This window comes from Eutrema salsugineum, unplaced genomic scaffold (assembly GCF_000478725.1).
Source record: "Eutrema salsugineum unplaced genomic scaffold, Eutsalg1_0 scaffold_6, whole genome shotgun sequence".
In the NCBI taxonomy this organism is placed as follows: Eukaryota; Viridiplantae; Streptophyta; class Magnoliopsida; order Brassicales; family Brassicaceae; genus Eutrema; species Eutrema salsugineum.
The window spans coordinates 2,568,866-2,591,856 of record NW_006256547.1 but is presented as its reverse complement, the minus strand read 5'-3'; the positions used below and the strand labels follow the sequence as shown (position 1 = coordinate 2,591,856).

General features: G+C 37.3%; 3 protein-coding genes across 3 annotated transcripts; 1 reads left to right on the top strand and 2 right to left on the bottom strand.

The window, feature by feature from the left end:
• Positions 1-1,012: 1,012 nt before the first annotated feature.
• Positions 1,013-4,605, bottom strand: LOC18012353. The gene is made up of 8 exons (XM_006394477.2): positions 4,465-4,605; positions 3,331-3,416; positions 2,533-3,002; positions 2,280-2,403; positions 1,829-2,059; positions 1,630-1,754; positions 1,406-1,551; positions 1,013-1,229 (listed from the first exon to the last, which is right to left on the bottom strand). The coding sequence occupies exons 1-8, from the start codon at positions 4,465-4,467 to the stop codon at positions 1,170-1,172; spliced, it is 1,245 nt and encodes a 414-aa protein (XP_006394539.2). The 5' UTR covers positions 4,468-4,605; the 3' UTR covers positions 1,013-1,169.
• A 1,920-nt stretch (positions 4,606-6,525) lies between these two features.
• On the bottom strand, positions 6,526-9,054 carry LOC18012405 (PLASMODESMATA CALLOSE-BINDING PROTEIN 1). Its single transcript, XM_006394476.2, has 4 exons — positions 8,834-9,054; positions 7,959-8,198; positions 7,622-7,655; positions 6,526-6,993 (listed from the first exon to the last, which is right to left on the bottom strand). Exons 1-4 carry the CDS (start codon positions 8,883-8,885, stop codon positions 6,675-6,677), a joined length of 645 nt encoding a protein of 214 aa, XP_006394538.1. The 5' UTR covers positions 8,886-9,054; the 3' UTR covers positions 6,526-6,674.
• A 601-nt stretch (positions 9,055-9,655) lies between these two features.
• Positions 9,656-22,676, top strand: LOC18012147 (DExH-box ATP-dependent RNA helicase DExH14). Its single transcript, XM_006394475.2, has 49 exons — positions 9,656-9,836; positions 10,139-10,200; positions 10,321-10,495; positions 10,652-11,081; positions 11,163-11,228; positions 11,318-11,422; positions 11,508-11,804; positions 11,954-12,070; positions 12,155-12,214; positions 12,391-12,462; positions 12,531-12,647; positions 12,739-12,900; positions 13,048-13,113; positions 13,258-13,410; positions 13,492-13,575; positions 13,779-13,853; positions 13,934-14,065; positions 14,143-14,208; positions 14,402-14,467; positions 14,551-14,673; positions 14,797-14,946; positions 15,294-15,506; positions 15,700-15,855; positions 15,945-16,169; positions 16,274-16,375; positions 16,485-16,565; positions 16,651-16,731; positions 16,964-17,167; positions 17,269-17,385; positions 17,476-17,598; positions 17,809-17,898; positions 18,009-18,134; positions 18,205-18,267; positions 18,419-18,507; positions 18,883-18,973; positions 19,143-19,292; positions 19,390-19,581; positions 19,682-19,747; positions 19,887-20,042; positions 20,125-20,268; positions 20,503-20,570; positions 20,661-20,826; positions 20,938-21,000; positions 21,126-21,221; positions 21,353-21,520; positions 21,627-21,797; positions 21,913-22,062; positions 22,142-22,273; positions 22,391-22,676. The coding sequence occupies exons 1-49, from the start codon at positions 9,727-9,729 to the stop codon at positions 22,454-22,456; spliced, it is 6,237 nt and encodes a 2,078-aa protein (XP_006394537.1). The 5' UTR covers positions 9,656-9,726; the 3' UTR covers positions 22,457-22,676.
• Positions 22,677-22,991: the final 315 nt, after the last annotated feature.

Below are 22,991 nucleotides of genomic sequence, written 5' to 3'. Positions count from 1 at the left end.
ATTAATATTTATAATCGAAGTTTTTTTTGTTATCAATTTTATTTATAACTTAAGAAAACGCATAATTAATGTTAATCACTATGTCATTAATTCTCCCATAAATTAACAAAGTAGCTAACAAGGACACAATTAGAGAAACAAGAATGTACATTAGTGAATGACTCAAATGACACTTGAAAAATGTGCAATCACATTTAGCTTGTAAAGTGACTTGTGACCTAAGGAAAAAAAAAACTAGTACCTTTTAAAAAACCCTAAATTCAAATGACTCTAACAAGTAACAACACTAGAGCTGCTACAAGACAATACCTCTATGTCACCTTCAATGGCTAAGCTCAGCTACGCAGAAATCTCTGAAAGGGCATTTATATTGCATATTCCGAATCAGCGTGCAGATGGGAGTTTGGTATTTTTGGTTTATTGACTGGAGATATATGCATCCATGGATAGTCGTACCCACTTTCATTGTCCTCCATTATTATCGATCAAAAGGTCTTCAATGGCGCCCACTGAAAAGAGATTACGATTTGAAAAGAAAGAGGGAAGAAAGGTGATTGTTTAATTTGTTGAAATGGAAGAAACAGACTTTCTTTTCTGAAGAGCGATGACCAACTTCAACACACTCCTTCGTTGCTAACTGAATCTTGATATGTTTATATACGAAAGCGATGTTCAAATTCGCAACTCATCAAAGTTTTATCAACTGTGTTACTAGAGTCTACCTTTTAGTGTACTGTATATAGGTGAAAAACAGAAATATACAATAACCATTTCAGTCAGTGCTCGGTTGCAAATGGTGGTCAATGCGGAGTAAGTTGAATGAAAGGAAAACTGACAAGTGGAAAGATATAAAAAATTGTTCCAATGGTTCAGGAGGAATAACTATCAGCGTAAAAAAGGTTTTTTTTCATCCATTATATAGACCGACCCTACTGATTTATTGTAAAAGGTGCACTTTTTACTGAAACCAGCATATATACATTTCTGTTTTATTATTTTATCCAGTCAACCATTTGCAACCAAAATCTAGAGTTAACTACCAAGAGGTAAAACTGTAAAAGTAACACAAGGGCTGAAAACTTTACTTCTTACAACCCAGCTAGAAGACAATCAGAGATTAGCAAATCAGCTATTACCAATATCCTTGAGACAACATAAAGCAACTTGCTTCAATCATTCCCTCTCCCTGTAATGTCTCTGCAATTGCTTCCCAGATCGGTCTGTCTGAACTGAGATTGATTCCACCAGAGCCAATGGACAAACAAGCAATAAAAACTACATTAGAGACAAGAACAAGCACTTGGAGACTCGTTAATATTAAAGCTATGATGATGATGATGCCTTCCAAGATCTAACCAAACTGATTCTACTCATTTTCTGATAATTGAGGAAGGGAATAGCCTACGTTAGAGTCATCGTCAACCACATCTCCATCATCAAAATGTTGAGCAGCTTGATTGGAAGTCCCTGGAACAAGTGCTAATGACTTTTTCGTCAACAGAAAAATCCCCCAGAGGAAGTTCTTTGTTTTCTTCTGCATCTCGATGTGAACTGCAAACACAGCGGATGTTATTCATCCATAAAACAAATTCAATAATAAAAAAAGGTGCAAGAATGCATTAGGCTTACTCTGAGAGGCCTTGTCCAGTAACTTTGAAGAAAATATCAGCAATGGTGTGTCCTTGATGTTAATTCTGATCATGGCTTTGCGACTCTTCATGGTCTCAAAGAGATGAGCATGTTCCTCCTTAAACCTACAAGAACCATAAATTTTTTGATAACAATGACTAAGAAGCCTGTCTTCTGTAGAAAAGGATGTTTGGAATACCTTTTTGTGTTCTTGTCATCTGGGAAAATGTACATCTCGACATCTGAAAGCGCTGGGTTTCTGTTCACATACAAATCATTCAAAAGGTTGCCTATAGGGACCAATTCGACCTTGAGTAGGCCAGGAAACGTCTTTGAAAGGTTGTAAGCCTTCCGACGGATTTCAGAAGCCGGTTGAGCCCAAAAATCGCCGTTAAACTCTGATGGTGTAGCAGAATCTACAATGCGTCCCCTGGTTCAGCAATGTAAGAAAAGCCTAATATTAGAATATTAAGGAGATTTCCTTTTGACACTGTCTATAAGACCAAGTACAATGAGAGAATATAAACAAGGTAATCTGCATAGAGTAATGGCTACATTTTGGCAATATAGAGTGATCTAACTGAAGCTTCTAACAAAACAACATATTTGGGGAAAAGAACACAGGGTGTTTGAATTGATCTGTAACTCACTTCCAAGTGGGGCGCAAAGCTGGTCGATATGGAAGTAATTGCAACATTTTTTCCGAGAAGATTGATCGGCATATCTCTTTTGAACCAAGATCTTTGGCTCCACCACCAACTCTCGATTTTGACCCTTTAAAAGTCAAAAAACAAAAAAAAAAAAGCAACCATACATGTTTTTTAATCATCCGGTGAAATACGTTTAGGATCTTAGTCCTTTTGAACAGAAATGGAGGAAAAGAGAAGAAGCAAGAGATATCACCTTCTACTACTTCTTGTGCATTGGAAGTTTGTGGTCTGGCTCCTGAACGAATCTGCAAAGTATGCGGACTAGGAGGCTCAACCTTCTTAGGTGGAAGGAGAATTGGATTGGTTTTGCGAGCCACCACTGTAGAATTCAGACTCCTAGCTCTTGGAATACAAACAGTTTGTTTTGTTAAACCCATTGCAGAACGAGCTGGAACAGGTCTTGGTACTTTAAAAGTCGATTTAGTGCCCCCACATGAAAGTTTTCTGACTTCCTCTGGTGAAATTAACTTCATTTTTGATGATTCAGGTATTTTTTTCCATCTGGGAACTGGATTTGAAGATTCAACCCGCGCTTTACCCCTTTGACTTCTAGGGGCTGCTTTGATCGACTCTGAAGCGAAGCTGTTTTGAACAGGCCTCATCGAACAATCAGCACATACAAAATCGATTGAGGTCTCAAATGACTGTTTCTTCATGCAGTAACTGGAAAACAAAGAGCAAAAAAACGAGTAAGGGTCAGATTAAGACAACCAGAAGATTCATTTGACCACATACGTCAAACCAATTAGATATGAGAGTTCCAAGGAAAACACTAACTATCACTAAAATAGTCCATATTGGAAAGGGGAAGGAACAGTAAACGGCTTATAAGATGGGATTTCACGATGTTGCGAGGACCAAAGTTAACAATATACCATCGGAATATAACTTGGTTTGGAAACTAATCCCAAAAAGCTTGTAAATGTCAAAATCCACAGCAATACTCCGGGCAGACTAGGAAACAGGAAGAACGTATAATTTTACTTCTCACCGGTGTTCACAGGCTATACGGCATTTAGAGCAAGTTACAAGTAGTCCTTTCCATCCTTGGTTTCCACATGTTTCACAAATTGGCCTCTACAATAATTGCAGTAAAAGAAAACCATCAGCAAACAAACACCAACTTGGGAAGCAAACAAAGATGTATAATTACTCCATACATGTGATTTGTGTAAAGCAATATGACAGACCGACGCAGAACACATCAATACAACCAAAAGACAATGATCAGGAGTCATACATAGGACATAACCAAGCATACATTTTTCCAATATTTCTTAGTTGTTGATTCTGATTCCTCAACAATTCTTAAGTTGTTGCATTGTCCGTCCTTTTAAGGAGACATTGTAAATACTCATTACCTCAGGTAAACTTAGAATTCTATAAAAGTTGCTCGGATAACTGACAAAATGTGATGTATAGACATTTACATGGACACTAAATGAACAATGTATTTCAAACAAGGGACTCAAAAAGGAAAACCATTGATCACGAGAGTGAAGCAAATATGACTGCAAATCATCAAAGAGAAGCCAGATATCTACGCATGTAAAGTGAATCTAATCCGAGAAATTTCAAACAAGAGAGGAAAGCTCACTCAAAACAAAAATCAATTCGCAGGGGAATCTAAAAGGATAATCATTGATCAAGACTGTAAAGCGAACATGATTGAAACTCAAATCAAAGATAAGTCCATGTGTGATTTGATCTAGCCAGAACTCATGTCAAAAAGAACATCTTTATCTTTCATTAAGAACACTCCATGGCAGAAATTAGCAACCCACAAACAAAAACATAATCGAAAAAAAGTAATCAGCAAAAACCAAGGATTCCCACTGAAATTTCGTGTTAAAACTAAATTACTAAAAACAGAAACCCTAGATAAAAAAAACCATACACAACACCAAAAACCCATTTCAGTACAGTACCAAACGCGTGATATCAAAATGCAGGTCCACGAGAAAGAGCCATACTTCCATAAAATCGAAAGACAAAGATTTGAAAGACCCTTTCTTGCAAATTACGGAACCAAAGGAGCAAAAATGGTGTAAAACCCCCAGAGAGAAACACGACGGAAAAGAGCAGACGATGTCAAAAGCAGATACGGTGGTTCTACATAACATACCATATTACGGATACGCGTCGTGCCGAACGAAGCCCTAATATCAGAAAACCAGAAGGAAAGTTTCGATTTTTTTAGAGGGAACAAATGGGTTTAGAGATAGAAAGAGTGTTGGAGGAGGAAGGTGGTGTGTGGAGAGTTGAGGGACCAGCAAGAGAGAGAGAGTGAGGGGGAAGAAGAAATGTATTAAAAAGGAGAAATTGCAATTACCGTCCCATACCTTACTTAAATAAACAAAAGGACCCTCGATTTCTGAAAACCATCAAAGAAGGTTATACTTTTTTTAAACTAACAAAATAACCAGATGGAATGATGATTTTGTTTCTTCACTCTTTTTTTCACTATTATAACTGGCTGCATAAATTGTAATTTTTGTTTTCTATTCCAAAATTGTCATTTCATCTTTGTCTATAGAAAAACGGGGTGATGATGTCAAAAACAAATTGACTGATATTGAGACTTTAATTTTTTTGTCAAAAAAACTCGAACTCATTATTTACCCACCAGTTTTTAACGACTTCATTATTTATTTACCCATCAGTCTCTATTTAAAAATTTTCATAAAAATATCATAACAGATTGCTTTAAATCAAATAAAAATTGTTCGAAAGGGTTAAAAACGCGCAAACATATTCACATGAGCTACAATTTTCACAGTAAAATTTTAAAACAAAAACCTACCCAGCGATGGTCTCAAATCAAATCCAAAATAGTGTTGTCGGTAAGAGAAGAGTCATGTCATATGATAGACACTTGATAAGAATGCATCAGTAAAAGTATATTCTTTCTTCTCTTTTATAAACAACAACGATATCTAAAGATTTATTTTATTTTGGGTTGGGGGTAACAAAATTGATGAAGCAACATATTTTTACTACAAAAAAATTGAATCGAAAGTGAGGTCAAAACATGATTCCTTAAGAATGCGCTGAACTGACATACAATTTGAAGCAGAATTTACATAAAATAATTGAAACTACTTTTCAAGAATTTTTGAGCACCAAAAAACAAAGAAAATAAGGATATAACATCGTAAAATAAAGTAGAAATTTAGGTGAAGGATGGTATAAACGAAGGTAACCATTCTTTTATCTTTCTGTATGTGGAAAAATGAAAATGTATACTTGATTTTATTATTAAAAGAGAAAAGAAAATAAAATGTATACTTGTTGTAATAGTTTAATTTTTCACTTAAAATTCTCTATGAATAATCTAAATTATCTAACAAATGTTCTTACTAAAGTGCCAGCTCTGAGTAAGCTCCTTAAATGCCTTAAGGAAGCTCAGTGAATCAAGTGCCTGAGAAAGAGGTTCATGATCCGAGAAGGAAATCAAGTTCATGAGTCGACGACAGTAAGCAAGGTGGATTTCAAAGGGATTTGCCTTGTATATTAAGTGTAGAGAAGACTCTAATATGGAGAGAGGATTCCAACAGTCCAAACGCACATATAAAGAACACGTGAAGCTCACGTGCACGACCTTTGCAAGAAGGGGGTTTCTCACGCTGCATTTTGCTTGTCCTCTCTTTCGGTCGTAAACCCATTTACGGATCAGAGTGTAAGCGAGAAACAAGATTGACATAAGAAGGTAAAAGTTAAGATCTTTGCGTGTACGATAGTGTCATAGTGGAATGATAGGCGACTGTAAGAAATGCATTTATCGCTAGAGTTTGTATAACCATTTACCAATAACAAGTTTTCTAGTGGGTTCAACCAAAAAAAAGTTTTATAGTGGATCTTCAAGATTAATCTCTGAGAGGCATAACGTTTCCGGTTTGGGACGTAACGAACTTGTGTCTTTTACTTTTCATTGCTCAAGAACACACGAGGCACGACCATTTCTTACAAGAGTGTGTGAGAGAGAGAGAGAGATTTCATATCAAAAGAGCTTAAAGACTCAAGCTTTCTTAACATTTTCGAAATAGTCGATAATTGACATGCGTTCTATCAAACAAATAAAAAGATTAGACGTATGTTCGGTAATTAAAAATCTCGCAGTCTAAACGAGATCATTTATACATAAACTTTTTCACTACCATCAATTCTACGAGAACCCATCAATAAGTAGTAAGAGTAAAAACATTAGCTGAAATCATCTTACAACAAAAACATAACATAGACCCATAACACAGATAAATATTACCACTAAGCTAGACCAATGTCCTTGAGACAATAACCAAGTGCACCCACAAAAACCAGAGAACATTAACATCCCTAGAGCATCAAGAAAGAATAGAATCCACTCGAAGCGATCACGAGAAGGCATATGAACAATTTGCTTGAGTTCTTGAGAGCAAACGCACTGCTTTCTGTCGAGTAGTCCGGGTTAATCCCTGTGCTACTGTTTCCAAAAACTCCATTGGTTGGATTTCCTGAATAAGGACTGTTGCCACCAGGAAGTGTGGTGGTGGTTGAGCCACCTTTTGGATTGGTTGTGCCAGGTGTCACAGTGGTGCTGCCGCTAGAGCCATTAGAGCCACCAGAGCCTCCAGAGCCACTAGAGCCGCCAGAGCCGCCAGAGCCTCCAGAGCCGCTAAAAAAACATGAGACACATTACATTAAAGAAAATCAGACAGAAACAACCACTTAGGGGAGATTCGTAACTGAAACTGGTCCTATGAAGTTAATAATTGACAAGTGTCTTTGATGGGTCAAAAAGATTAAAGATTTAGTTGACCATTGCGTATATGGCCATATCAGTCAAGAACACTGATCATGCGTTCAAAGTGTAATACAATAAAGCATTTAAATTGATTGTAGATATGATCTAAAATTTGGTTACAAAAAAAGGAATTGAGTACTTTTAGATTCATGTTGAACACTTACAGCCAGGTAAAGGAAAAAGGGTATTAAAAAAAGAAGTCACTGACTGTTCACAAAGTCAAAATTTCATTACTTATTTTCATTCCCTTTTTTCTATTTAAGTAATACTAATGATGCTGTTTTCTATTTTTAATTAATTTTAATGATGCTATCTCTTTCACAACAAAAGTAAAGAAAACAAAAAGTTGCAAACTTGGGACCCAAATCAAGCTTTAGTCCACTTTTCCTCTTTACCACAAATATAGAAAACAAGTTGATAAAATTCTTGGTCATGGTCCCATAAGAATGCAAACGTTTCTTTCAAATTCTATGTAAAGCCATTTGAATCAGAAGCATACCTGCCACTAGTAGGGAAGGTACATCCCGAATAACCTGAAAAAAAAAAAACAAAGTTCAACAAATACAGAAATGTTAAGACAGTGATTATTATTATCCACAGACGTGAAGTTAGAAATATAGTCGTTATCATACATTTGGCACATCTACATTGTCTCGGAATCTTAAATACCAAAATCATTCAATAGTTGCAAAAACAAAAAAGAATTCAACTCTCTGTAACTATCAATCGATTGAGCACCTCAGGGATCCTAACAATCACTCCAAGAAAAAGTTTCTCAAATGTATCAAAGATGAAGGAAATCAAAGAGCAGTCGAATGGGAATGGTTGAGACTCACTGGGATCAGTGTTAGTTGGAGTGGCAGTGCCACTGAAATCACAAGTTCCAGGAGATTGACCCTTCTTTTGGAAGAAGCTATTAACTGCATAGCTGCAATGAGACCTAACATTGTCAGGGTTAAAGCAAGGTGCTTTAGGGTGAGTGGGATTACAGTCTGCTCCATGGCCACAGGCATAGTCTAGGGTACTCTGTAGCACTGTATCACTCAGCCCTGTTTTGCACACACACCATGAGGCACCTACACAGACCAAAAGAAAAGCCAACATTTAGTCATCGATTCAACAAACCATGAGGTTCCATCTTCTTTGTTCTATAATGTGAAGCCAGCAAGATTTGGGGAAAACTTAAAAATTTAGTTTGAGGGGTTTCATCTTTAAAAGGCAAGATTTGAAAATTATCATCTTTTCTATCAACAATAGAGTCGAAAATTAAGTAAGAAGTTGTGCGAATACAAGCAAATCGGAAAAAACCAGCAAGATTTCTAGAAATTTGTGAACTTTTTTCATGACAAAAAAAAAACACTTCAACACATAAAAGAGAATCTGCAAAAAGGGCCTTCAAGGAAAAAAGAGGTAGATGAAATGAGACAAGAACAGAAGACAAATCTTGAATTTTTTTTTTTCGTTATTCAAAGGAAGAGCAACCAACGAAACAGCAGTAGGCTTAGAGAAATGACAATGAAATACTCAATAATAAATATAAATAATGGTAATTTTTTATCTGTCTCTATCGATGGCAGAACACTCAGGAACAGTAAAAGCCTTCACAGCTACAAGAACCTTTTTTCAGACCAGAACCAAACGGCTTGAGACTTTTATAGCTATAGAGATAAGACTAAGCTAAGAAATCTGAGGAAGACTGGAAGTTTCTTACTAGAATGGCCAGCCATGGCTAGAAGAAGAAGTGAAAGCACCAGAGCAGCCATAGATGCGTTCAGACAGAATGTCACAGTAGTCTTCTAGAGGGAAAGAGAAAAGAATGAAGATAGAGATAGAGATCTCTAGAGCAAGAACAAGAAGAAGAAGAGAAAGTGGAGTAAACAGAGGGAGAGAGAGAGAGGGATGAGATGAGAGTGGCTACTTGTTGTGTGTCCTTTTGTCTCTTCTCTAAACCCTTTTGAGTGCTTTTTTGCATCATTAAAGAACATAGCTCGTGTAGACTTTTTTTGTACGTGTATTTGAGATTTAAATTAAAGAGACATATTGTATTATTGGTAATATAACGTTTTCAATAGTTACTGAAAAAGCCAAATTTTGTGTTTCCACATATAAATGGGGAATTGTGATAATATGATATTGCTGAATCAGAAAATCTTGTTCATGATGAGGATGTGAAATTGTTTTTGTACTACAGTGCCATGTAAATTTTAATACTTTGACATGTTTTCAATTAACTATATTTGCAGTAAATGTACAATTTTTTTTTCAGAGAAAATTATTGTCTGTTTTGAATCTCAAATACTAAAACCCCTGTTTCACCAACCTAAATCGTTGCCAATTAAAAGAAGAAGAAAATATTATGGTCCATCACATGTCATATTTTATTCTGCAATGAATGTTAAAATATCCCGAAAAAATCTTTTAATCGAGAAAACGCCGTCGTATTTCCACACCCGTGTTTCAACGGGTCGGGTGTACGGGTCTTAGCAAAATTGTTCTTCAAGTATTGAAGTGACGCCGTTTAAGCGCCAAGCGATCGCCTTCTTCATCGGAGAGCCGACCAGAAGTGGAGAAGCAGACCAAACGACGCAATTACAAGGTTTAGTGATGTTGGTTCAGCTTCCTCGCTTGACAAGCTCTCTAAGAGAGCCATTCGACATCGATCAGGCGTACCTTCGCCGCAAAACTATACTCCAAACTCTTAATAAGCCTCGCAGGTCGAGTTTTTTTTTCTTTCTGAATTCCTGAAATTTCACTATTCTTTCGAACCGATTTCACTCGTTTAGTAGGTTTTCAGTTGTTTCTCTAGGATCTGTTTGGTTCTGTATAGAATTTGGTAGCTGTACAGTCAGGTGAATGACAATGTTTCTTATCAAATTTTGCTAAGCTCCTGGAATTTCAGTTTTGGAAAGCACTTGAGAACGAGAATTTGGAAGTTATTTTCTTTAAGTTTATTGTTTTATTGGAGATACTTTGAATTGAGTTGGAACGGTGTTTTTCTTGTGTGTTGTCACTTCAGCTCCGGGAGTTGCCTTGATGAATTTGACCTTGCTAGGAGGATAGTCCATCAATGGGAACGAGGTGCTTTTCTGATGATCTGATGATAATCTTCTCTTTTTAATCCCAAAAACATATCTGTTATTTCTCTAGATGATATATGATGTGGTGTTCTGTGTATTTTGATGGGAATTTTTGTGACAGCCTCTCCAGAAGTGCGTCAAGCATACAAGCAGTTTATTGGAGCTGTAGTGGAGTTGATTGATCGGGAAGTTCCATCAGATGAGTTTCGTGAGGTTGCTTTTGCCGCATATCGTCTGTTTGGCAAGCCAGCGGAGGAGGACAGTGATTTTAATAATAAAAGCATTGCCGAAAAGAAGTAAGTACTGTTGATTTGTATATCCGATTTGGGTATTATCTTATTTACCAACCACGCTGAGGAAATATTCTTGAAGTTTACTGTACGCAAGTGGTTAAGGCTTTGTGTTTCCTTAGGGTGTTCAGAGGTAGTTGAGTTTTGCTTTATATTGAACAGGTTAGAGCTGCAAAATCTTATTGGGCATGCTGCCTCAGATGCTAATGTAAAGAAAGTGGCCTCCTTAGCTCGGGCACTCTACTCAATACAGCCTACTCATCAGTCTGAGACATATGCTAATGATGGTGGTGATGGGGCTGAGTTTGGTGCCGACCTTGCCTTCAATCTACCAGCTCGTTTTTTGATGGAAGCATCTATTGGCGAAAGAAGTTTTCAGGATGTTGAAAGCAATGACGCACATGCATCATTTTCTGAAGGATGGAGTGATGTCAACGACACGACGAAGAATCAAAGTGCAAGAAAGTTTGATTTAAGTTGGCTTAGAGATGCATGCGGGCAGATGGTTAGAGAGAGCAATTCACAACTGTCCCGTGATGAACTGGCTATGGCTATATGCAGGTTTCTGGATTCGGATAAGCCTGGTGAGGAGGTATGGTATTTTTTGGTAAAATATTTCTGGACTTACTATGTGCAAGTGAAAGTAGAAGGTATGTTGACATTCTTTTGTCAGATAGCTGGAGATTTGTTGGACCTTGTTGGGGATAGTGCATTTGAGACTGTTCAAGACCTTATTATGGTAAGGCCTAACATTCTACATTGCTCTTTTAGCTGAAGTCTGTGGTTCGACACATTGTACCTGATTGGTTTTGTTGACTCCCTTTACAGAATCGGAAGGAGATTGTTGATGCCATCCATCATGGTCAGATGATTCTCAAGTCTGACAAAACAGCTTCAAACACCCAATCTCGGATGCCTACCTATGGCACACAGGTAGTGCCATTTGAGTGACGCCTTCCTGTATAATGCTGGGTAGCATTTTTTTCTATAGCCACATTAACCCTCAGTCACCTTTCAGGTTACTGTTCAAACAGAGTCTGCAAAGCAAATTGAGAAACTTCGACGTAAGGAGGAAAAGAAAAACAGACGAGGTGCCGAGCTGGGTTTGGAGAGTGAAATATCAGAGGCCAATTTTTCTAATCTACTAGAGGCAAGTGAAAAGAAAACTGGATTTGAGGATTTGATCGGGTCTGGAGAAACCAATTCTCTTGCAGTTGCTCTTCCCCAAGGTACTGTAAGGAAGCACTTAAAAGGATATGAGGAAGTTTTTATCCCGCCAACTCCTACCGCACAAATGAAACCTGGCGAGAAGCTGGTACGTCTCAGTCATACAATTATTGCATGCTAGGAAGTTAGTTTCAAGTGTTGTCCGAACATTCTAATGAATTTTCTTATGTTGATGCTATTGTAGCTTGTTCTGTGAGATTGTGTGCACTCTAACTCTAAATTTTTGCGTGTTGCCAGATTGAGATAAAAGAATTAGATGACTTCGCTCAAGCTGCTTTTCATGGTTACAAATCTTTAAACCGTATTCAGAGTCGAATTTTTCAGACAGTTTACCACACCAATGAGAATATATTGGTGAGTCATAAGTAAATTTTTTGTCCATTCCGAGCGACAATGCCAGTTACCTTGCCAAGCATAAGTATATTCTGTATCTGGCAGGTTTGTGCTCCAACAGGAGCTGGAAAAACAAATATAGCTATGATTTCTGTTTTACATGAGGTAAGTAATTTTTACCTAGTTAATATTTTTGTTTGTTCGAACCTGATTTTATCAGACCATGCTGAAAAAAGTTGAGATTTTCTCTCTAAGAGCGTGAGTAGATTTTTGAAATGTGTGGAAGTTGATATTTTAATAACACTGACTTATATTTCATATTTTATGAAATTATCTTGCAGATTAAACAACACTTCAGAGATGGCTACTTGCACAAAAACGAGTTTAAGATTGTTTATGTAGCTCCTATGAAGGTAGAATCAGGTTACAATAATCTTATGGATGAGTTTTGTCGTTTTATATACATTTTTGTTCGTTGTAGGCATTGGCGGCAGAGGTCACATCAGCCTTTAGTCGTCGTCTCGCTCCATTAAATATGGTTGTGAAGGAGCTTACAGGGGATATGCAACTCACCAAGAATGAACTTGAAGAAACTCAGGTTTCACTTTAAGCTTAGAAGATATGCTTAAGTTTCTTGCGGAAACATGCAGAAAGTGATATATACCTGTTATTTATTGATTGTGAATCAGATGATAGTGACAACACCAGAGAAATGGGATGTCATTACTCGCAAAAGCAGTGACATGTCATTGTCAATGCTTGTAAAACTCTTGATCATTGATGAAGTGCATCTTCTGAATGATGATAGAGGTGCAGTGATAGAAGCACTAGTTGCTCGGACCCTCCGTCAGGTAACGATCATATTTTTTTCATTGTTCAGTTAAATTCTAAAAACAATCTGGCTGTGAATTTGTTAAAGCAATTCTTGAAGTTATATTAATTGTACTCCTTACGGGACAGCAGGTTAACATCTGGTTGACTTTTGTTTTCTGTATCAGGTGGAATCTACTCAGACTATGATCAGAATTGTAGGCCTGTCAGCCACTTTACCTAGCTACCTACAGGTCTATTCCAGCATGATATATATCTCTGTCACGATGTTGTTATGCCACTACGTTGTTTTTACTTCACATATCCTCTTTGATCTCAGGAAATTAGGGTCGCTCATGATTTTTTCTTTTTTTTTGAACCTTTTGTGGGGTTTACAGGTTGCTCAGTTTCTACGAGTAAATCCAGACATTGGCCTTTTCTATTTTGATTCGAGCTATCGCCCAGTTCCCTTGGCTCAGCAGTATATAGGCATTACCGAGCATAACTTTGCTGCTAGAAACGAATTGTTGAATGAGATATGCTACAAAAAGGTCTCTATCTTGAGCAAAGCCTCTTTTGTGTTGTATCTATTTTAATATAGACAGTCACTTATCTATCTGGTAACATGTTAGGTTGTTGATTCAATTAGACAAGGTCATCAAGCAATGATTTTTGTCCATTCCCGAAAAGACACTTCAAAAACGGCCGAGAAACTGGTACATGTTACTTTTTAATTTCTTGCTTCTTCTCTTTACCTGATGTCTTCCAAAATACATGCATTTGTGTGTTTCCTAAATTTTTAATATTTGCATGCACCTGAAAACATGCGAGGATGACCTCGGTGTAGATATGATTACTCAAAGGATTTCAGAATCCAGATTTAGACGTACATGACTTCAATTTTTTTTCACTTTGGCAGGTTGATCTTGCCCAGAAATACGAAACTCTTGATTTTTTCACGAATGAGACTCATCCTCAGTTTCAACTAATGAAGGTCAGTTAGAGGAGTATACATCATCTATTTAATTTCATTAAAGTTATTAATTTCTCAGGATTGTTTTTGCTGTATCTCAGAAAGATGTCATGAAGTCCAGAAATAAGGATCTTGTCAAATTCTTCGAAGCTGGCTTCGGTATTCATCATGCTGGGATGTTGCGATCTGATAGAACACTTACGGAGAGGCTGTTTTCCGATGGACTTTTGAAGGTTCAAAATATTTTTTTGTTTGATTGCTCTTTATTGTTTAGATACTTATATTCTTCCAACTTATTTTGTTCATTCAGGTGCTTGTTTGCACTGCAACTCTTGCTTGGGGTGTAAATCTACCTGCACACACAGTCGTAATTAAGGTATTCCTATGTTTAGGCAAATTGAAATTTATATTTTTAGCTGCTTTCACAAATGGATGGCTTTCGTATAGCCAAATTTCACTCTGTCATTTGTGCCAAGAGAAGATTCTCTTCAGGGAGATCAATAAGTGGTCTTTTTCTAGGAATTTATATAACCTTTCCTTATAGCTTAATTTGTTTGGTTGATTTCCAGGGAACACAATTGTATGATGCCAAGGCTGGTGGGTGGAAAGACTTGGGAATGCTAGATGTCATGCAGGTAATGGAAAAATTCTTATCCGGAAAAGGGCATAACATTGCAATATTATTGGTATTAATGAATCATACTATTATATGCACTAGATCTTTGGACGGGCTGGGAGACCACAGTTTGACAAAAGTGGTGAGGGAATTATTATCACATCCCATGACAAGCTGGCATATTATCTTCGGCTGCTGACGAGTCAGCTTCCCATAGAAAGTCAGGTATTGTTCAGAAACAGAAAAGGACTTTGGTCTGTCGTCTTTATGGGTTAACCTGCATTTGTAGCTTGATCTGTCAATTTCTTTGGCCATACGACGAAGTTCCATTGTAATTCTTATTTGCAGTTCATAAGCTCCTTGAAAGACAATTTAAACGCAGAAGTGGTTTTGGGAACTGTGACTAATGTTAAGGAAGCCTGTGCTTGGCTTGGATATACATATTTATCAATTCGGATGAAGTTAAATCCTTTGGCTTATGGCATTGGATGGGACGAGGTGCGTTATGCTTTGTATTTTGGTGTTTAATATTTGAAACTTTATGTGTTCGTATATTCCTTGTTTTCATGAGGAGTCTCCATAGCTAAATAGCTATCTGCGTTCTGGCTGATGAAGATCTTTTTCCATCTCTCCATCTTTACAAAGTGATATTGGTTCTTCATCTGTGTTCTAAAATTTTGTGCTGGTTTTGTAAGCTCTAGAAGTGTACATGGAGATCTTAAAACTGGATTTCGTTTGTGTCCATTGGGTGTTTTCGTACCATTTCATAGTTAAACACTTCCGTTGTGTTTGTGCTAGAGTTAAATATGTGCCTAAAACCATTCTGATCGTGCTACTCGTCACAGATAATTGCCGACCCTTCTTTATCATTGAAACAACGAGCCTTTGTGGCTGATGCTGCGCGTTCGCTGGACAAAGCTAAGATGATGAGGTTTGATGAGAAAAGTGGAAACTTTTACTGTACCGAGCTTGGACGGGTTGCAAGTCACTTCTATATTCAATATTCTAGTGTCGAAACATACAACGAAATGTTGAAGCGGCACATGAATGAAAGCGAGGTCTGCTACAATCAATCTTTTTTTATTACATTTTCCTATAATGATTGTCTTCATATCGTTGCTATCGTAGCGTCTTGTTTTTCCACCTTGGTTATTTGGAACCAACAAAAAAAAATGGTTCCACCTTGTTCTCTGCTTTGTATTTTGCTAAAGTTTTTTCCATTACTTACCGAATATAAATTATTTGGTGTAGATTATTGATATGGTTGCCCATTCTTCTGAATTTGAAAACATTGTGGTAAGAGAGGAAGAGCAGCATGAACTTGAGACTCTTGCACGCTCTTGCTGTCCCTTAGAAGTTAAGGGAGGCCCGTCTAACAAACATGGAAAAATTTCAATTCTCATTCAGGTCACTGACTTTCACAAGCACTGCAATATATCTATAAGATGAAACATAAAGTTGAGATTGAGTTCTGATAGACTGACTTCATTCTGCAGTTGTACATATCTCGTGGGTCAATTGATTCATTTTCTCTGGTCTCTGATGCTTCATATATTAGTGCTAGTTTAGCACGTATAATGCGTGCCCTGTTTGAGATATGCTTGCGAAAAGGCTGGTGTGAGATGACTTTATTTATGTTGGAATACTGCAAGGCAGTTGACCGTCAACTGTGGCCTCATCAACATCCTCTTCGGCAATTTGATAGGGATCTACCTTTTGATGTAAGCTTCTCATCTTTACATTTGACTTGCGATATCTAATAATTTTTTTCTGCTGAAAAAAAAAAAATCTAATAACGTTTCTCTAATTCATCTCAATTAATCAGACACTGAGAAAACTTGAAGAGCGAGGGGCTGACTTAGACCGTTTATATGAGATGGAGGAAAAAGACATTGGAGCGCTCATTCGTTACAATCCTGGGGGAAGGGTATATATATCCTAAGTTCACTAAGTTAATGCATGCATATATGGAAAGAACAAAACACTAACATTTTTGGCTTTTTGCTTTGGCTTTTTGCTTTCATGGGAAATTCCAGTTGGTCAAGCAACATCTAGGATATTTTCCTTCAATTCAGCTGACAGCTACTGTTAGTCCAATCACCCGCACTGTATTGAAGGTAGCTTATGGCAGGACTCTTCAATAATTAATATTCCTACAGATGACAATCTATCTAACATCATTCATTTTGTCACCAATTTTAGGTGGATTTGCTTATTACTCCAGATTTCACATGGAAGGATCGTTTTCATGGTGCTGCTCTTCGTTGGTGGATTCTCATTGAGGTTCTACCATTGAACTCGCATTAAGATACATGTGTTGCAGGGAAAAAAATGAGCTGTTATTTACTATCTCATCCTATAGCGCTATTAATCAGTAGGAAGAAAAATTACTCTTTGCTGGATAGCATTTTTTAAACAAGCTTGCTAGTTAACTAATGAAATTATCTTGAATATTTCTTACTCTTTTATCAGTGTTGATATATTTCAGTAACACTTGTGCTATTATCGACGACAGGATACAGAGAATGATTATATCTACCATTCGGATCTTTTCACACTAACAAAGCGGATGGCTAGAGGGGAACCGCAGAAGCTTTCTTTCACCGTGCCTATATTTGAACCACATCCACCACAATACTATGTTCATGCTGTTTCTGATTCCTGGCTGCAGGCAGAATCTTTCTTCACTATCTCTTTCCATAATCTTGCACTACCAGAGGTATATTGCTGCTAGAGGTTTTTATTTTCCAAAATGGCCACAAGATCATTTGTTCCCATAAGTTTTCTGTAAGGTAAGCCCTAACATTCTTCTTTATTCAGGCACGAACGTCTCACACCGAGCTTCTAGATTTGAAACCTCTTCCTGTGACTTCTCTTGGGAATAGGTTGTATGAATCGCTTTACAAATTTTCACATTTCAATCCGATACAGACTCAGGTTGGAGCATACTCTGTTCTATGCTTTCCTTATTTTTGTTCATACGTGTTATTCTTCATCACTCATACATTTTATGCTCTGGTGTTGCAGATTTTTCATGTGTTATATCACACAGACAACAATGTTCTTGTAGGAGCTCCAACTGGAAGTGGGAAAACTATATCTGCTGAACTTGCAATGTTGCGTCTCTTCAGTACACAGCCTGATATGAAGGTATGAGCTCTCAGTCTCCTAACGCTGGCTGATTATTTAGTTCCAGATTATTTTACATGATTATGGTTAAAATGAATTACTGGCCTGTTACTACATCTCCCTATTAAAATGAAGTCATGACTTTATAAAACGATATCAAAGATAAGTTTAGTTTCTAGTGTTCTATTATCTTACTGAAGATGCCTAATTTTCACTTTTTGCGGCATGCAGGTTGTTTACATAGCACCACTAAAAGCTATTGTTCGAGAAAGAATGAACGATTGGAAAAAGCATCTTGTTGCTCCACTTGGAAAAGAGATGGTATGTGGATATTGCCTTGGAGCATCTATGCATGTTGCGGACTCATAACCCATGCTTACTGTTTCTTTTGGCAACCAGATGTTATTCCTAACGCCCGCATTTCTCTACAGGTTGAAATGACTGGAGATTACACTCCCGATTTAGTAGCTCTCTTGTCTGCAGATATCATCATATCTACCCCTGAAAAATGGGATGGCATTAGTCGTAATTGGCATACTCGAAGTTACGTCAAAAAGGTTTACTTCTTTGTCAATAGATTGCTTCGGCTTGCCTTTTTCGTAGGTAACTTGATGTTTTTGGATATAGGTTGGCCTTGTTATTTTGGATGAGATTCACTTGCTAGGAGCTGACAGAGGACCCATCCTTGAGGTAGAAATTTAAAAACTATTATTTCACATTTCTAACTACATATACTAAGCTCAACCAGTTGGTTAAATTATCCAGTTATATCATGACACCTGTAATGTCTCTATGATCTTGGTGAAGAGCTGATATTCTTTCGGCAACATTTGGTTTCCAGGTTATTGTGTCTAGAATGAGATACATATCATCACAGACAGAGCGCTCCGTTCGGTTTGTTGGTCTCTCTACTGCTCTGGCAAATGCAGGGTCCGTACTTTGTCTCTTTGAAATTTGTAGGCTCTTTTCTGTGTGTATTTTCTTTTGCCTGTCTTCTTGAATTAACCATGAAACATGCAACTAAATGTTCAAGCTGGTAGACTGTTATCCATGTCTCTACTGTGCTAAGGATACCATACTTATGATGTGATATATGAGTGAACGAGTTTAATTTAAGTCTTATCTACTAAAACTGTAATTGTGGAAGATAGCCTCACTCTCAATTTTTCTGGTAGGCGTTTTCATGAATTTCACTTCTAAGATATGAACTTGTTAAGTCAACTTATCTCTTCCGAAAACTTCTGGTTGTAGCATTGGTTTCTTGGGTAAATTTAAGATTTGACTTGATGGTCCATATTCATTCAGTGATTTGGCTGACTGGTTGGGTGTTGGGGAGATCGGACTTTTCAATTTTAAACCAAGTGTCAGACCTGTACCAATTGAAGTTCATATTCAGGTTAGTCGATATCTTTTCTCCAAACAAAACTTATTCTACACTGTACTGTACTATCAAAATTTCAGTCGCTTGAGCTGTTTTATTATCATTTTCCGTGGGTGAATTGAAGCTATGGGAGGAAACTATCCAAGCATCATATTTCCAGAATTAACCTTGTTTTTGCTGTCAGGGTTATCCTGGAAAGTATTACTGCCCAAGGATGAATAGCATGAACAAGCCAGCATATGCAGCCATATGTACCCATTCACCTACAAAACCTGTTCTTATCTTTGTTTCATCTCGTAGACAGACAAGGCTTACCGCACTGGATCTTATTCAGGCATGATTTATCATCATATTCAGACACCAAATCATCTTCTGAATATAGAAATCTAATTTATATAATCTTTTGTTTCTTCTTTTCCAACGGAATAAAGTTTGCGGCCTCAGACGAACATCCACGGCAATTTCTGAATGTGTCAGAGGAAGACTTGCAGATGGTCCTCTCTCAGATCACTGACCAGAACCTCCGACATACGTTGCAGTTTGGCATTGGTTTGCATCATGCAGGTTTGAATGACCACGATAGATCTGCAGTGGAAGAGCTTTTCATGAACAATAAGATTCAGGTACTTTCCTCAGCTTATGCTCTCTCCGCCCTTACTCTTTAGATTCATGATTACGCTTTTACATCATAAATTGATGATGAATTCCATGCTTCAATTTCAGGTTTTGGTCTCAACAAGTACCTTGGCATGGGGAGTGAACCTACCAGCTCATTTAGTTATCATAAAGGTAAAAGCAGATCCTCTGCTATGACATTGTATCTATTACACATATGTTGTTTTAAGTCGCTTTCTCAGATTTTATCTTGTAACGCATTGTCTTTTCTCTTTAATACTGTTTTCGTTGGCGATGTTTTCTTATGCCTCAGGGAACAGAATATTTCGACGGGAAAACCAAAAGATATGTTGACTTTCCTCTTACAGAGATCTTGCAAATGATGGGGCGCGCAGGACGTCCACAGTTTGATCAACATGGGAAAGCGGTTATTCTTGTACATGAACCTAAAAAAAGCTTCTACAAAAAGGTCAAGCTCAATTAAGGTTCTCTGCAATCTTAACATCATTTGCATGAATTTACCTTAGTCACCATCTATCCTCTATATGCAGTTCTTGTACGAACCATTCCCGGTAGAAAGTAGCCTGAAAGAGAAGTTGCACGATCACTTCAATGCAGAAATAGTCTCTGGGACAATCGGCAACAAAGAAGACGCAGTGCATTATCTTACATGGACATATTTGTTTCGTAGACTGGTAACTATTCTTCACATTCTATTAAAAAGTGAAACACAGCTAAAAAATTAGATACTGGTTCCTATAAGAAATTGCGCTTAAGTCCATATTTCGTTTTGAATCACCGACTAGTAAACTCTTTACCAAGTTTGACACCAGCAGCCAGATTGTTTTTTTCCCTTTAAGAGTTCTCTGTTGTGGAAAACTGTTCTGTCCGTGAATTATTGTCTTATGAGCTGAGTCTCTATGTAACAGATGGCTAATCCTGCTTACTATGGGCTAGAAGGTACTCAAGATGAAACAGTGTGTTCCTACTTATCAAGGTATATACTAAAATTATTTCATAAAAAAAATTATCTAATAAGTAAAAAAACTATTGTAAGATAGGGTAATGTGGATGTAATTTCTTGTAGATTGGTTCAAAACACGTTTGATGATCTTGAAGATAGTGGATGCCTCAAAGTTACAGAAGATAATGTGGAGCCTATGATGCTGGGTACAATAGCATCACAGTATTACCTTTGCTACATGACCGTGTCTATGTTTGGTTCGAATATAGGCCCCGACACATCACTCGAAGTAAGAAGAAGCTGAACGAATCAACTCTAATGCGTATCAAACTTGAACATGAGTCCATGCACGGATGTTAATGACATTTTGTGTGTGACTTTTTTTACCACAACACTTTAGGCATTTTTGCATATTTTGGCGGGAGCGTCTGAGTATGATGAGCTTCCTGTGCGGCACAATGAGGTCTGTTTCTTAGTTCGCTCACACTTCTGTACTTGAAAATATAAGGTTTATCCTAGAAAAGTATATTTAGGGATAAGCTGTCTATATTTTCGCACCTCATGTTCTTTATGCCTCTTTTTCCTTAGGAAAATTACAACAAAACATTGTCAGAGAAAGTTCGGTATCCCGTGGATAAAAACCATTTAGATGATCCTCATGTGAAGGCGAATCTGCTCTTCCAGGTACATGTACTTTTCACATTACTATGCATTGAAGGATAAAAACAAATATCCAAACTGTATGAGTTCAAGCTTGAATCACAAAGTTTATGATTGTGAGCGTTCTTTATAATGCACGACTTGTGGTGCTCCAGGCACATTTTTCTCAGTTGGCACTTCCAATCAGTGATTACAACACGGATCTAAAGTCAGTCTTGGACCAAAGCATTCGAATCCTCCAGGCCATGATAGATATCTGCGCAAACAGTGGATGGCTCTCAAGCTCGCTGACGTGCATGCGTCTCTTGCAAATGGTCATGCAGGTACTCTCCTGAATACCACTACACTGATCTTGTTTCACTTCTTTGGAAGCAGAACCAATACGAATCGCGAAGGTTTTACTTGATCCACTTCTCTTTTTGATTCTAGGGCATGTGGTCTGATCAAGATTCGTCATTATGGATGATTCCATGCATGAATGACGATCTTCTAGGATCTCTAACCGCAAGAGGAATACTCACGCTGCATCAGCTATTAGATGTTCCAAGGGAAACTCTAAAAAGTGTAACCGGAAATTTCCCTGTATCCAAATTATCTCAGGTACCAATACCAAAACCTCTCGCAAATTGGTCACAGCTTTTACATTTACGCATCTAATACCTTCACTTCGTTGAACTTGTCTGACACTTATCTATACTCTTCCGGTCTTAATTAGGATCTCCAGCGATTTCCGCGGATCCAAATGAATGTGAGACTCCAAAAGAAGGATTCCGATGGCAAGAAGAAGCCTTCGACGCTGGAAATCAGATTGGAGAAGACATCAAAGAGGAATAGCTCGAGGGCATTGGCCCCTCGATTCCCAAAGGTTTCACGAAAGACTTACCACAGATTTTCATTTGAGATCAAAAAGGGAAAAAAAAGCGTAACGTTTACATTGGTTATAGGTGAAAGACGAAGCGTGGTGGTTGGTTCTTGGTGATACTTCAACTTCCGAACTCTTTGCAGTGAAGAGAGTTTCGTTCACTAGTCTTCTAATCACACGCATGGTGTTACCTCCCAACATAACCTCTCTTCAGGTACGTTGTTGCTTCTTCCTCTCTCTAAATTCAATGATGCATTCTATCTTGCACTTCTTTTAAAGATTAATGGAGTGTTTTCTGTCGCTGAATTTGTTTTCTTTACTTTTTGGTCAGGACACGAAATTAATCTTGGTTTCGGATTGTTATTTGGGGTTCGAGCAAGAACACTCCATTGAATAATTTGCACGACGCTGATGAGCCACCAGATGATATGAAGTCGTCACTATTAACTAATAGAGTCGTTCTTTTTTTTTAAACCAAATTTGATTTTATAGCCTTAAATTTATCAAATTTTGAAATCTATACCAATTTTTTAAAAAAGAATTTGAGATAAAAATTATATTTTGTTAAAAAAAATGTAATTTCTTTATTTCCCACCTAAAAGTATAATTTTGTATTTTTCCGCTAAAAACGTAATCCTTGTTTTTTCCGTTATTCTGTATTTTCCTTGTAAAAACGTAATCTTACATTTCTCACAAAAGCATGATTCAATGAATTCATGACCAATTCACAATAATTAAAAATCAGTCGACCAAAATACAAGTAAATTGCTTAAAATAAGTCGATTTTTCGAATGTGCCAAACCAAGTTGAAATCAAAATATATTGTTCTTACTTGATTTTCGAACGTGCCAAACCAAATTGAACCGTATCCAAAGATACATCAGGTTCGAAGTCCGACCCGGTTTTTGTATAACTGTTTCGTAGTTACAAAA